The sequence below is a fragment of the Aedes aegypti genome, chromosome 2, assembly GCF_002204515.2.
Source record: "Aedes aegypti strain LVP_AGWG chromosome 2, AaegL5.0 Primary Assembly, whole genome shotgun sequence".
Taxonomy (NCBI): domain Eukaryota; kingdom Metazoa; phylum Arthropoda; class Insecta; order Diptera; family Culicidae; genus Aedes; species Aedes aegypti.
The window spans coordinates 314,061,844-314,078,806 of record NC_035108.1 but is presented as its reverse complement, the minus strand read 5'-3'; the positions used below and the strand labels follow the sequence as shown (position 1 = coordinate 314,078,806).

At 37.7% G+C, this 16,963-nt stretch overlaps 1 protein-coding gene across 1 annotated transcript in view; it reads right to left on the bottom strand.

The window, feature by feature from the left end:
• LOC5563749 overlaps positions 1-16,963 on the bottom strand; it is a 636,451-nt gene that overhangs the window by 158,893 nt on the left and 460,595 nt on the right. Inside the window, exon 15 of the mRNA XM_021845713.1 lies at positions 11,773-11,922. Coding sequence (XP_021701405.1) covers positions 11,773-11,922 — 150 coding nt within the window. The remainder of the gene's footprint in view (positions 1-11,772; positions 11,923-16,963) is intronic.

Genomic DNA, 16,963 nt, shown 5'->3' with positions numbered 1-16,963 from the left:
TACAAAAAATTATGTTTGCATTGATTGCACTCGCCATATACGTCAAACTAGTAGAACATGATTTAGAGAATCGTTCATAGGCAAGTTTGTGCAAGTAGTAAACAATTCTCGTCCAGTAATATCCATCGCTTCTAGCCATCATATTGCACCTGGTCATTTCAACGTTCTCAATCATCCGTCACATCATCAACTTTCATCGTCCAGGAAAATCGTTCCGGCCCCGGGATGCACGCCTGCAAGCCTCATGGAAGCCACCAATCTTCTCATCTCAGTCGAGCCACTCCCGCCAGCGACCAGCAGTCATCCCGGTCCTGAGTTTGAGTGTGTAGAGGAGGTCTTCCAACCCATTACCGCAGGCAAGTATGTGCACGTGTCGAACAATTCTCGTTCAGTACAATCTATCGATTCTAGCCGCCAAGCTCCGATGGAAGCTCGCTTGGATGACGGAGCTATTGAAATCATTGAATCAGGAGATGTACCTGCCGCAGAGGATAGTGTCAAAGAGCGCATGTTTTCGTTATTATCAAAATGTTAGGGGATTGCGCACCAAAATAGCTCATTTGCGTTTGATGATGTCCAGTTGTGACTACGACGTGATTGTCTTCACTGAGACATGGCTACGCAAGGATATTGACAGCAGTGAAATCTCTTCCGACTACGCAATTTTTAGGTGCGATCGAAGTTCTAGGACAAGCCAACATTTGCGTGGAGGAGGAGTTCTGATAGCTGTCAAAAATGTCTTGAACTGTGAATCAGTTCATTTGAATGATTGTGACGAACTCCAGCAAGTGGCAGTTTGTGTGAAATTGAGGCAACGGTCGCTGTGCTTAATTGCTGTATACTTTCCACCGAATTCAAACGTTGAGCTGTACACCGCTCATGCGAAGGCAGTGTAAGAAATGACAGATCGATTGTCAGCCGATGACATCATCCTGTCGATTGGTGACTTCAATCTTCCCAGCTTGCGATGGTGTTTGGACGAGGATATTAATGGATACATCCCCATGAATGCACTCACAGAAACAGAGAGATGTTTAACTGAAGGGTTGTTTGCCTGCAGTCTCCGACAGGTCAACAGTTTTGTTAACGTAAATGATAGACTTCTGGATCCCGTTTTCGTCAACCTTCCAGAGTATTTTGACTTGGTAGCGCCGCCTTCTCCACTTTTAACTATTGACAATCACCATACTCCATTCGTTTTACTACTTGACAACAGCGAAATTCCGACCTTACTTGACGACCAGCTAAACTGCTTTAATTTTGACTATGCAACCTGCGACTTTGATTTGCTTAATTTTAATTTCGGATGAATTGACTGGGATCTTCACTGCCCATACTCGCAAAACAGTCCCATTTATATAGGAAATCCCATAGAATATGGGACTGTTATGCGAGTATGGGCAGTTCAATTGTTCAGTGACACAGTAGATCAGATGTTAGCCGCTTTCTATGTTTTACTCAATGATGTTGTCAGCAATCAAGCGTCTGTCTCCGTTTTTAGCAAACCGTGGTGGACTCCTGAGCTAAGAAATCTCCGTAATGGCCTCAGAAAAATGCGTGAGCGTTATTTTCTCTCAAAGAGTGACATCGACAGAGTTCAGCTGCGGCAGCGTGAAGCTGAGTACGAACAGGCTCTTTCGTCAACGTATGAGAATTATTTGCTAAGGATTCAGTCATCTGTGAAACAAAACCCTTCGCACTTCTGGGACTTTGTCAAGCAACGGAAATCCAACAACCGCATTCCTTTCTCGGTCAGTTTCAACGGAGTGACATCTCGTTCGAATGTGGAAGCAGCCAATTGTTTTGCCTCATTTTTTGAAGGCGTTTTAGCAGAACCTCACCCGTCCAACGTAATAACCACTTTGCCCAGATAACGTCTCACGACATACATCTTCCACGCTTCGAGTTTTCTCAAGATGCGGTACGGAAGGTTCTAGTAGGACTGGACACCTCGAAAGGACCTGGCACGGATGACATACCTCCAGTGTTACTAAAGAATTGCGCCAATACACTTGCATTGCCCATTGCTGCTGTGTTCTATCGTTCGCTCCGAGATGGAATTTTTCCAAAGGCATGGAAACTGGCGGCAATTGTACCGATCCACAAATCCGGGAATCTCAACTGTGTCTCCAACTATCGTGGTGTATCTATCTTGTGCAGTCTTAGCAAGGTGTTCGAAAAAATGATTCACGAAGTTCTGTATAGTGCTGCTGCTCCGTATATCTCAATTAGTCAGCATGGTTTTATGAAGAACAGATCAACGACAACAAACCTGATGTGCTATGTGTCAGAAATATCCCGAGGCATGGAAACCAAAAACCAAGTCGACGCAGTTTATGTGGATTTTGCGAAAGCTTTCGACACAGTACCGCAAAATCTGATCATCGCTAAAATGAAGCATCTAGGTTTCCCCGACTGGTTTACAAAGTGGCTGTACTCATACCTCTCTGGACGTAGCGCTTTTGTAAAAGTAAATTCGATTAGATCAAGATATTTTAGCATTCCATCCGGAGTACCGCAAGGTAGCGTACTTGGACCACTTATTTTCATTATTTACATTAATGACCTGAGCGAACTGATGTCTTGTTCCAAACTATCCTTTGCCGACGACCTAAAATTTATCCGAACCATAGCTTCTCCAGCTGACTGTTTCGATATTCAAGCTGATATTGATCTATTGTTAGTTTGGTGTGGTGACAATGGCATGCGTGTCAATGAGAAGAAAAGTAAGGTTATATCTTACACTCGCCGCAGTAACGTGATTTACTATGAATATTGTATAGGTTTAAATCCACTTGAACGAGTAAACTCAATATGTGATTTGGGAGTCACTATTGACTCGAAGCTCCGGTTCAATGAACACATCAACATCATAGTTGCCAAGGCATTCACGGTGCTGGGCTTTATACGTCGGCATGCATCTGGATTTAACGATGTGTACTGTCTGAAGACGCTGTTCTGTTCACTAGCTCGCAGCATTTTAGAGTATGCAACACCAGTTTGGTCGCCTTATTATGCAACGCATATATTGATCATCGAGCATGTCCAGAAACATTTTTTGAGATTTGCTCTGAGACAATTACCATGGAATGATCCTCAAAATCTTCCCTGCTACCCTGATCGTTGCAAACTGATCAACCTAGAAACTCTCTCAGCCCGTCGTACCAAATTGCAAAGACTATTTATCTTTGACCTTATAACAGGTCCGGAACTTATCCAGCTGATTCCGTGGAACACACCACTTCGACGCTTCCGAAATACATTAATGTTTGCTGTCCCTTTCCACAGAACGAACCATGGTTCAAATAATTCTTTAAACTCGTGTTTAAGATCATTTAACGATGTAAGCAACGCATTTGATTTTAACCTTTCGAAAAATATGTTCAAACTTAGAATAAGAAGTATAGAATAATATAGTTTTTAAGAAATCAGTCTGTACGACAAAGTCGAAGATGGTGAATAAATAAATAAATAAATAAATAAATATCTTAGGGTAAATACCTTTGCTCACCTAGTTTTTGTAGCCTATCTTACGTAATTTTTTCTCAGCTTTCTGATGGTGATCTCAGAATTCAAAACTAGCGGTGCGCTAATGGTGAAAAATCGATTTTTTTCAAGTTTGAATGAAAGCTATATCCTTTCTCTATACGATGCCACTAAGTTTGGTATGTATTCCAAGCGAAATATGAGACATATCCCGTGAAGAAATACCCAAGATTTATCTAAAAATGGGCTTTTTCGCAAACTGTTCAGCTAGCTGGCGTACGAGGGGTCCACTAATTTGAGAAAACAGAAAGGATCACCATTAAGTTTTATCGAAAACTAGCGATCAGTGACATAAAATTGGAATTCTAACGATGGGTGCCGATGGCGGCCTGGTTTCAGCGAGAATTGCTCATTATGCTACTGATCAACACCCAAGTTGTGGACTCTTCCATTTCACTTCAACTGTTTTCTTCAATTCAACTGTTTAAATTTAATTAGACTCATTCCAACAAGAAAACGTGACACAGACAGTTAGAGCGCTGGTAAAAATCAAATGACCCAGTCTCGAATACGGTCAGATTTTTTTTATTGCAAGTCCTTGTCGTATATGAATACGTAGAATCGTAAAAATAAGATTTAATCGTGTCGTATATTTTGATCAGAAGAATCGTTTAATTCTGGTGTGTTGGTTCCGAAATCGTAGCAGTAAATACGATTTCTTCGGTGTTATACATGAGTTCCAATTTCGATATACCAGTCAAATTGTAGGCTGGGCACTTAGCGTTAGTGAGTTAAATATTAACAAACAAATTCATGAATATTTCTTCTACTATCCGCCGTTTGAATTGTTCACTTCGGCAACTTCCTCTATTAAGGTTTGAAGAATGAGTTTTGCTTATGAGATGTAACATGTTCAGAACATATTCCAAATTTTCAATTAAACCTACATTATCTTTGGGATATCATTATAATACCATCAAAAATACTGAAAATTTAATCACTGAAAATTGAGTAAAATAGGGTGATTTACGGCTTCGGTACCATTCGATTATTATCGACAACCAAATTTCAAACGTCAACTGATTTGACGACCAAAAACAACAAATGAAAAAATTCAGATTTTTTTTTAATTTTTTTATTAGTATCATTCCAAACATTACATTCATTATTTCTTATATCTAGGTGTTCTGTGTTATTATACAACACTATCATCCTAATTTGGTAAAACAAATCTAAGATTTTATTAACATTTTATAAATCACATATTACATTTCTTTTGCCGTAGCAGTTCAGATTTTTTACAGGTGAGTTGATTTCACCTGATTATAAGAAAAAAAAAAACATTGAATATACTTAACCTAAACATATAACGCATCAATCGTGGCAATAGAAGATTGTAACGATTTTTGCCTGAAATTATTAATTATTCTATTTGACATTTGTTCCAATGTTTCAACATTGGATATTCTATGTAACTCATTGGTACTATACCAGAATCATTTTCAAAATTTTATTTTGAATTCTCTGCAGAGCTTTCTTCCTGGTATTACAACAGCTAGTCCATATTGGTACAGCATACAACATGGCTGGCCTGAAAATTTGTTTGAATATCAAAAGCTTGTTCTTGAGACAAAGTTTTGATTTTCTATTAATAAGGGGATAGAGACATTTTACATATTTGTTACATTTGGCTTGAATGCCCTCAATGTGATGTTTGAAAGTTGAATTCTTATCTAGCATGAGCCCTAGATACTTAACTTCATCTGACCAATTTATTGGAACCCCTCTCATCGTGACAACATGTCTACTTGAAGGTTTCAAATAAAGAGCTTTTGGTTTATGTGGGAATATTATTAGTTGAGTTTTAGAAGCATTAGGAGAAATCTTCCATTTTTGCAAGTATGAAGAAAAAATATCCAAACTTTTTTGCAATCGACTACAGATGACACGCAGGCTTCGTCCTTTGGCGAAGAGGCCTGAATCATCCGCAAACAAAGATTTTTGACATCCCTGAGGTAACTCAGGTAAGTCAGATGTGAGAATATTGTATAATATTGGTCCCAAAATGCTGCCTTGGGGAACACCAGCTCTTACAGGAAGTCTTTCAGATCTGGAGTTCTGATAATTTACCTGAAGTGTACGATTTGACAGATAACTTTGAATTATTCTAACAATGTATGTTGGAAAATTAAAGTTTTTCAATTTTACAATCAAACCTTCATGCCAAACACTGTCGAATGCTTTTTCTACGTCTAGAAGAGCAAGACCAGTAGAGTAGCCTTCAGATTTGTTGGAACGGATCAAATTTATTACACGTAAAAGTTGATGAGTGGTCGAATGTCCATGGCGGAATCCGAACTGTTCATTGGCAAAAATTGAATGTTCGTTGATGTGGGCCATCATTCTGTTCAAAATAATCTATTTTTTTTTGTCTGGTTTTAAAATTGGAACAACCTTAGAATTTTTCCATTTGTCAGGAAAATATGCTAATTGAAAACATTTGTTAAATATATCAACTAAAAATGATAAGCTACTTTCTGGAAGTTTCTTGATGAGAATGAAGAAAATTCCATCATCGCCAGGAGCTTTCATATTTTTGAAGTTTTTAATAATAGTTCTCACTTCTTCCAAATCAGTCTCCCAGGCATTTTCGAAAACGTTCTCTTGATTGAGAATATTTTCGAACTCCTGAGTAATTTGATTTTCAATTGGAGAAAAAATTCAGGTGATTTTTGTTTTGCCAGCTTCCCGCTGACGAGATTTCCGAGACTGGACAAACAATGTTATCAGTGATGTCATCAATTCACATGAATACTCCTCAAAATGCGACTGATATGGAGCTGTCGAATAAATTTGCTTGCAATTTATACGAGAAATATGACGGGGAGAATAAGGCTGCCAGAGGATTGTAATTTGTCTGCTGGTATCCGAGAAAATTACAAAAGAATCGCGGCATTGGCTTAGACTGCTGAGAATACATAAATTCCCCTATGTGAGATTGGGTTTTCCGTTTTTTCTAACCACCCTGTGCTCAGATGTGTAAATTGTGTTTTAAATAACTATGGGTTATCATCTGATATTTATCTAGAGCACATTAATTGTTTTTTGAAATATTATAAAAACATTCAGAAAAAAAAATACAATTATGCTCAGAAATCAATTTAATGTGTTAGAGCAGAGGCGCGTCCATGTTCAAAACGATGAGTAGGACAATCGTTTGCAAATATTTTGTGCACAGTAGAAGTGAGGCTAAGAAAAATTTTAACCCTGCGGAATCCTAGACTGGAGATTAAAAATTACAATATTTGAGGGGCCCAAATGCTAAGAAGTGTAAGTGACATTTTGATGGGTTTTCAGTTGAGTTGAGGAAACGGTTTTCCATTCAACGGAAAAAATAATACAATTCTTAGAGGATTGACTTGTTTATTTGACTCTCATACAACTTGTAGGGTCCAGAGCTACTTGGGCACTTCCATGATTCACTTTGACATGGGGGGTTTTTCTCGGCTGATTCGTCTGAAACTTAGCACTTGGATACGACGCATACTGTGACCAAATATGAGCTCAGAAGCTTTCTGAAAATTCCACTGCTGCCAACGTGAATCATAAGAATAGGATCCGCCTCCCCATAGAATGAAAAATTTCTGAAAAAACTTCAAAATAGATTTTCTCAGAATTAGGTTTTGGTCACTAACACCCCTTTACTTTTAACCCCTTCATTGTCATGCCAGTCGTTACCACAAGACTAAGACATTTTTTCGTTTTCACAGAGCTGATAGTGACTAAGCTCCTTAAAAATAGGATATTGAAGGCCTCTTGCCTGAAAAAAGAGGAACCAAAAGAAACCGAAAAAATACCAAATAGGAAACAAAATGAAATCTAAAAGGAGTCGAGATATAGGAGTTTGATTCTTCATAGCATCAGAGCAGACATTTTTTCATTGACTTCCCCGAGGAGAACCACATAAATTTAATTTATTTAAAGATTATTTCAAAAGTCATCTGAATTCCTCCAAGAATGTTTTAAGAAATTTTTGAAGAAAGTCCTAACTTCTTCAAGATTGTCTCCTGTGATTCATCAATCGGTTTCCACGGGACTTCCTCCTCGATTTTCGGTCAAATAATCTTCTAAAATTCTAAAATCAAAAACTTCTCCAGAAATTTCTAGGGATTTTCTCTTGAATTGTATTTCAAGATTTAAATAAGATTTTAACTAAGGAATTCTCTAAAGATGCTCCAGAGATTCCTTCTAAGATTTCTACAGAAATCTCTCCACTATTTATTCGAGACTTTTTTTTATGTACTGCTTGGAAGGTTTGTTTTCAGGAATTCTTTCGAGAGCTTTTTCAGGAGCATGTCATGGATTTATTTTCTGAAAAATATATCTGTGGGGTATTTTTAAAAATGCTAAAGTTGCCTCTGATGAATCTTGTGTAAGTTCAAAAGTCAGTCTCGAAGAAGAAGGATCTATGAAATAACTGTTGGACTCTTGGGGAAGTTCTGGAAGATTTCCTAATTGATTTGCTAAGATAATAAAAAAAAAAACAATCCAATCCCCTCAAGGAATTTTGGATTTATGGGAGGAAACGTGGATGATTTCTTGAAGAAATCTACATGACCAGACGGAGGAATTCTTTCAGGATTTCTTGAAAACTCCTTGAGCCTTTTTTTTACTTTTGGAGTTGAATTCCTCGGAAGAAATAAAGTAATCTTCGGAAGATTTCTTAGAGTCACAACTGGAGAATGTGGTTGAAGGGTTAGTAAATAAAATATTTGGAGGAAATACTAGGATAGTTTAAAAAAAAATCAAAATAATACTTGAGGAAACTACTTGAGGTGATAGCTTTGGAGTCCTCAACGATCAAATTCTGGATAAATGCTTCTAAGCATCCTTTGAACAATTACTGGAAGAATTTCTGAAAGAATTTGTGGAGAAACCTTTAAAAGCATTTCTGGAGAGATACCCTGGAATTGCTAATTTCTAAAGCATTTTCTCGGAAAATCTGGGACAATATTTTTGAAGAGCCTTTTGAACCCGTTATAGTCTTTGAAGGATTCTGAAGCCTGTAGAATTTTGCATCAGGATTCAATGCAAGTAGAGTAATAAAAAAATATACTTTAGAGACCATTATGGTTAAAATAGATACTCTAGAGATCTTCCATAAAAATAGAGACTATTTAAAGAGTTGCATTAAAATAAAGACCAAGTCTCTAAGAAGAAACCTGCTATCAATCCTTTAGGACCATTCATTGGAGCAACTTATTCTTTTGGTCATTTAAAACTTCAAAGGACTTTTATACATATTTATTCCTATTAAAAAACATTGAAAACAATAGACCAAACTGCTTGCTTTTTTAACCAGTGAGTTTGTATCAATTTCTTCATCTATGTCTTGATTACAAATAGATAAACAGCAAAAATTCTGTTAGTTTATGTGGATTAATTGTAGATAGCAAAAAAACAGGATAAGCTTATGATGCTTGATAAATCGCCAGCACCATCACACTCGTGCTGTGTATAATACGATGCGATGAATATCTTCCATCTATTGATTCATTCTGAAATGCCATTGAAAGTTGCTCCATTTGTTTTCTAACGAGGAAAATGTTTTGTATCAATTATATCAGTTAGTTTCTGAGGATTCCGATATTCTCAATCGTTCTTTTCACGAGCCAGAAATGTTGGTGCATGGAATGCCTTGAAAACCCTTATCATGTCTTGCATCCTCCATAAGAATGAGTACGACGTTGATCAAGTTGGTATGTACAGTCGGCTCTCCACATCTCGATGTTCTACATCTCAATATCTCTATGTCTACACCAGCAGATGCCTCGATTTTTTTCCGCTAAGGTTCAGTTCTTCTTCTTCTTTCTGGCGTTACGTCCCCACGGGGACAGAGCCTGCTTCTCAGCTTAGTGTTCTTGTGAGCACTTCCACAGTTATTAACTGAAAGCTTACTATGCCAATGACCATTTTTGCATGCGTATATCGTGTGGCAGGTACATGCCCTGGCAAGTCGAGAAAATTTCCAACCCGAAAAGATCCTCGACCGGTGGGATTCGAACCCACGACCCTCAGCTTGGTCTTGCTGAATAGCTGCGCGTTTACCACTACGGCTATCTGGGCAAGGGTTCAGTATTTAGGTTAATTTTTCATAATCGGAAGGTATTAAAATATTCTATCGGTGAAATTTTGATTTTTTTTCACTTTTCAGCATTTTTTCATATACATACCGTGCTGCATCAATACCCGGACGCTTAAGCTGGGACCAATGTTCAAATTCTATTTTGAATAGATTTTTTCTAGAAATATATAATGTTCTGTGCTGCTACACATTCATTCACATCTTGTCTAAGTGACGATAATGAGTGTTTGATTGAAAATGAAGATTTTATCGTTTAAATAGTCAAATTAATGATGCTTGTCTTGTCCTTAAATCCGGACACTTGGAACAAGCCTTGTCTTGAAATCCGGACACTTGTGAATCAAAATCCGGACAGCAGAATTACATCATGAAATATTTGTGTAAAATAGATAATAGGCTTACCTTAATCCAATTAAACTCCACATTGTTTCGCTTGTGATGCACTCATTTACTCTACGTTGCTCACAAAATGTGAAATGTATGTATATTAGTGTTTTCATTACCTCAATCGAAGTAATAGATATTCGGTTAGACGCTTGTGTCTTTAAGCTGCAGCAATACATAAATCGCACATTTTATTTTAAATTAAAACGAAGTGAACACATAACAAAACACTTGTATTGAAATAGCTTCAAGTTTTCTCTTCATATTACTTTAAAAATGTTCTTTAACATATGCAAATTGAGGAACATTTCCTCTCGTCCGGATTTCGAGCCACTGTTCTTCAATCCCGGACAGTCTATTCCAACACTTATAAAGTAGTATTTTCACCATATTTATCCATTTTTGTGTCACTGTATTGTTAATGTATAGTCCCGTTTGCACTTATACTAAAAACTCCATTCAAATAATTGAAATTAATCACATTATTTTCAATCCGAACTTGATGGAGCTTCCATCGACGCTTAACCGAGAAGAACTTGCACTGCGAAGAAAAAGTGTCTGACTGGAACAACTTTTCTGTTTTTATTTTTATCAATTGTTTGGCAATGATTACTAGATCACATGTTTCATGAAAATGATAAACAATGTTAAAGGTAAAAGTGAAGCACAAAATTTAACATACTAACATATAACTTTTCATTCATTTAATCAATATTATCAGAGTGTCCGGATATTGGTACCGTCCGGATTTTGATTCATCACGGTACAACCTATGAAAATCAATTAAAATCACGTTTTCCTACGCATTTCAGCCCATACAAAATGTATGGGAAAAATTTCTCCGATAGATTATTTTGAAACCTTCTAAATATGAAATTATAGACCAAATACTGATATTTAGCGGGATAAAATCCGAGGTACATTCGAACTTTATAATCTGCTGGTTTAGACATGGCGTGCTATGTCAATGATTTTTCCGGTCCCTTCATTCTGCATAGAATTTTCCACTCCAAATCTCGATATCCTCCTTTTCTCATTATCTACATGTCTCGATGTGTTCTTGTTGATTTTTCGTTCCCAAGTTTCTCTCCGTATAAATGGATATAAGGATACTAGACCATTTTTTTTTTAATTCAAAATAATTTGGGAGTGCAACGTGACGTCTTCATGTTTATTATTTTTCCAATTTTCCTGACAATGGAGTCATTGTAGATCTAGCAATCATTAAAACATTGTTCTTGGTCTCCCTTGGTCCTTGTTCTCTCTCCCTATCTCGATGGTCTCTTCAATATCGAGATGTGGAGAGTCGACCGTAGTTTTTTTTTGTTGAGTCATGTGTAGGACGATCCTTTGACTGTCCTACGCAGGTGTTTTGTGCGTAGTACATGTCCTACCTGTCCTACCCATTTTCCGCGTCACTGTGTTAGAGTAAGGATATAAAATAATGTATTTTTAGAACTTTTGTTTAATTTGATTCTAAATGTTAGTTTGTATATTTAGGCTTTGTACTACTGCTTTAGATGTAAAAATAAATGGCCGGAACATTCCAGAATGAGCCCATCTCACATGAGAGCTACTGTACACCGTAGAGCGCTAGCTATTTGTATTAGGTCAATCAATATTATGTTTCCCTGCATCTCATTCTAAAATGCGAACAAATGATGGGCCGCTCAACCGGTGCGATATTTATTTACAAATCACTCAACCTACTATCCGCACACACGGTACCATTTAATTGGACAGTGCTGTTTGCTTACCTATTTTTGGCAAAGTAGAACCGGGGCAGGAAACTGGTGAGGTTTTTGTACGATATGACGGTCACGAGTACGGTTCCGTTCGAAACGATGTCCAGCAGCGAGCTCGTTACGTCCATTTCCATGTAAAGCTGATCCGAGTACAGTTGATCGCTGCAAATGAGAAACGAGACAGAAACGGGATGATGACACAAGCGTTAATTAAATTTGGCCTCATAAATCTCTGCTGTTTTATTAAGCAGCACCTGTGTTCGAAGGGTTGGAGAGCTGAGAGATACAATACATCAATCACGGGGCTTATTGATTATCTGATGAAGGAATCTTTTGATGGATTTTACGCCAATTCAACAAGGGAATTGGCAATATCCTTCAGAATTCAATGAATCTGTTTGAATGTGAAGACTGTGGCATACTTAGATTTTTCATGTACACACTGCTATGGGTCACTCACTATTATGCTATCCATAAGGCAGCGTCCATTTATTACGTAACGCTAAAATTGGAAATTCTTGACCCCTCCCCCCTCTGTAACGCTTTTTGTATGAAAAATTTCAAATTTTTGTATGAGCCGTAACGCTCGAGCCTACTCCCCTCCTCCCCCTAAAGCGTTACGTAATTTATGGATGCCGCCTAATTGCATATTTGTAACATTCGACAAAAGTAGGGTAAAAGCACTAATTTTCGACTTACAAGAATTCTGTGCCAATGTTCGGATTTTCATACAAAGTAGGCCAAAATCGTATGAATGGGTCGAAAATTAGTGCTGGGTCGAAAATTGGTGATTTTCCCCTAGGCATCAATGCCTAAAGCAAATGGAATAACAAGTGTGCATTTTATGGCAGTATGGGAAGGAACCAGTGCTGTTAAATGTCATGAATGTTGTGAACTACTATCAGTTGGCCATATTTGCTGATGCTTTATTTCTCATGGAAGGGTGTTATAAGCATTTCATTTTTTTCAAAATTTTGACATTTAACAGCACTGGAAGGAACTGGAATTTAAAAAAATGCCATAAACTCAAAAGTGCCTATTTGGAGCTGATATTTTGTACAGCTGAATAGTCAGACAATAATTCTGATAGCAATTTCATTGCTTAATGTTGTAGCATTACTACGTTCCACGGTATTAACTCGAAACTATCAAAAATGTTAAAAATGTGACAAATGTGCAGTTATGGGCAGTATGGGACATTTAAATTTAAATCGCATGTGGAACAGAGAGACTTATAACCGTGACTAGGTGACCCATCATTTTGCGAGCAGTGTACTTTATGTTCCAAAAATCAACTAAGATAGACGCCTGGCTAAATTAACTAAGCTTGAACCCGTTAATAATAGATATCATTACCGTGCTATGTTAACACAAATTACTAACATGTATTTTCTTCTCCTAGTTTCTTACTTTCATTTATATAGTGTTCACAGTAACAACATCATATGAGGAAAAACTAATTGACCAATAGGCTAAATGTAGGCAATTTTCCGAAGAATTTATGCATATTTTACTGTGATTCATTTATTTAACTGAATTAAATTGAACTAATAAAAATTGACTACTAAATCGTTTTTGGTGATCTAGACGGGGTTGGTGGTCTAATGGCTACCGATTCTGCTTCATAAGCAGAAGGTCATGGGCTTAATCCCAGGCCCGTCCCTTTCCACGTACTTTTTTGTTGTATTTTTTCTTGTTTTCCAATCATGACCTATTACACTTTAACTATTCGTTCATAACAATCGCTTGAGCCAGAGACGGCCAAGAAACCGTTGCCCTACGCTTCCATACAACCATAATTTTAGCATACTTGACACATAGGCAGTTCGATAACCAAAAACAAGCCTTCACACATAAACTGGTGCAGATGCAGGGGTATTTCAGGTCGTCTACTGTGGGCCAGTTTTGAATGCAACATCAATTCCTCCCCCTTCACTTCATTGATCTGCATACTGACGGGAGATTCACTCTAACAATTAACATCAAAACTTTGCGGAAGCAAATTTCGAGTTTCAGTGAACCGATGAAGCTGAAAATTAAAAGGGTTATACACTACATATATAGAATATAGTAGGGGTATTCACTAAACAACGTAAAGTGCGGCGTAAATCATGGTAAATTGATTATCTTAAATGTTTCATGATATTGCGTAAATAACCAATGAAACATTTCAGAATTATGACGTTCAATGGTCTTTCAATCCAAGAAAGCTGAGAACTCTTCGGAAAAATGACAAATGCCAATCCAAATAAACGTTTTCAATTTTATTTTCGTACATTTTCGTGTGGCTGAAAGCAAAAGAACCTACAGAATGAACAAAAATACTTGACTACAAGTACAAGTGCAAACAATTAATTGTGACATGCAATATACCATACCTATTTCACCCCCGTTTTTTTTTTTGATTTTTACGTGGTTTGCAGCTTATATAGTTGGTTTTATTATGTGTCCCAATAAGTATGGAATATTGGCGAATGCCAAACGTCATATTATGTCTACAAGTAGTGCCCTCTAGGAGGAGTTTATTTGTTTTTTCTTGATATATGCATTGGTTGGAGGGAGCTATCAAATTTGGGTCGGAGAGGGGGTGGTGTTTGACGAAACTCGACCAATGATTGACGACAAACAACACTGTCATACATAATGCAGAAGCCTGAAATCGGTATCAAGCTAAACATTTATTAAAAGCGACCGACAAAACATATCATTTCACAACACAGATCAAACTCTCAGCTATGGACCTATGCACGAGTTCACAATTTGACGTTTGAGCGGTGCCGTGTTATATACGGGACCATGGCAACGAGTGAATTCGGCACCGCTCAAACGTCAAATTAGTGAACTCGTGCATCGGTCCATAGTTGGGTAACTTTATTTTTATCGCCATTAATTAATGGAATGAAAGTCGTTGATGGTCCTGAACCAGCTCCAGAATCCACGGAAGCCCTAGAAACAAATATTGGTATTTTTATGAATATATTATTGGACTCACAATTCGCTTTAGGTTGAATGTTTACCTTCAATAATAACGGATGAATCTTACGTTTAGATCGTATTTTGAAACTTATATGAAATGAATTATATAAAGTTCAAGCAATTTTTGACATTATAATGAGACACTTTCAGTGGGCGACTAGATTATAAATATCTCTTTTGACGTCAAATAGAATCAGAAAAGGAAAATTTCATATGAAATGTTTCTTTGCCAAAGTTACGCAGATACACACTTTACGCAGCTTTTAGTGAATACCCTTAGTGATATTTTTTTTCGATATATGGAGTAGTATTTGAGTTTTGCTTCTTCAAACGAATTGGGTAATTATGATGACGTCCCGTGCGGCCTTAAATGGAATAAATTATCCATCCCATTACCCCGAACGCCACTAGCCCGAATGAGCCATTACCCCGAATTTTTCGAGATAGAGCGCAGTATCTTGTTTTTTTTCGGGCAAAACTGTTGCCCATACTGTTATAAAGGATTGATAATTCATGTCAGGTACCCCGGAGCAAGTGAGAATCCGTGGTATATGTGGGGCCTTCCGTCATAGCTCAGTTAGGAAAAAAAAATCATGGGGGTATCCTTCTAGAAAGTTTAATAAACAATGACAAGGAATGTCTTAAGTATACAAATATTGTTATTTTTATTACCATGTGGCCAGTGATGGCATTTCACCAGTGTGTAGCACTAGCGTGTAAGTGAATCTGTCTCACTGAGGAGCATCCAGTCGCTCCACATACGAGAAAATACATACACTCACTGTGGTGAACCACGCATTCAAGAGCGCGCGAGTTCGAGTGTGGTGAGAGCAAAGAGAAATCAGAAACTCACCACACTGGTGAAATGAATTTTGCGCGCGCTCTAGATCTCTCACTCCGGCGAACTCACCAGTGTTATCCACGCCAGTGCGGCACTGCAGTGCATGGCATGGCTGGTGAGCGCACTATTCTATGCTTGGTGATATGTTAATTCCCTGCTGGGCGCGAACAATATTTCGCGTTAATGTGAAGTACGGAAACTGCAACGTGTAACCTGTTTTGTTCCCAAACGCAAGGTGCGTTGCATTTACAAACCAAAAGGGGAGTTTCTTCGCTCAATGTTGGCTTACGATGGTTTATTACATTCAATGTCTATTTGAACGCATCCTCAGCAGGGTCTCATACGACATGTTGAGCTCTGTTTTTAAAATTCGGTTTGAAAGATAACAAACATGAAGGAACAAATTATGCTCTATAAGATGCATGACGGCATAGAAATAATAGAGATGTCGGCGCATTTTAGGGGTCGTCCATAAAATGCGCTTACTAGTAAGCACCGCGGCCTTCCCCTTCATTATTATATGAGTTAATATTGAGGTGCTTAATCAACTCTTTAATTACACCCTAGTGCATGCTAGTATTGAGTGATACAAGTGATCATCTCTTCTCCCTTAGTCAGTGCGCTCACCATATCAGCGGTGGTGAATATTAACTTGTGAGTGTGCTCTCACTCTGAAATCAAGAGTGCGTGTAACAAAACGCACCGCTCTCTCTCACACTGAGGAAAATGCCATCACTGCATGTGGCTCATGTAACAGTTGTCAGCGCCATTTTCAACTTGCATGATCAATTGAGGCACAATTCACGTCTTGCATTGACTCGCAAAAAATAAATGTGTTATTCCTTTCCAATTTACCATTCTTGTACATGTGCCTCTATGCCCAGGGAAGTCAAGGAAATTTCCAATGCATTGAGATCCACCACCGTAGCAATTCGAACCCATAGCCTCAATATGGGTTTGCTGAACAGCTGCGTGCTCACTGGTATTTGGACTATTTGGTGGTATTCATATTTCAATTTTATTTTTAACAAAGATTTTCATTTCTTATGAATACAGGTTGTGGAATAGCATCATGTTGTTGCAGTGAGTGTTCACATCTTAGCTGCAAGCATTTCACCAGAAATTTGCCCTTCTTACTTAAAAAAGCTGTTCTTATAAGTTTTCGTTGGATAAACTAGTCACTAATATTTTCAAATGGAACAGCATTTTTCGACCACAATATTTCCTTAAGGCATTTATTGAAGTTAGCCCTGCTTTAAGTCTTACCAGAAATTTGCGCTGTTTTATCTTATCAAACACAACTATTTTCTGTGGTTATCTTCAGCTAAATTCAGCTGAATGAACCCACAAACCAACGAAAGTTTTTACAGTAGCGGCAATCAAAGG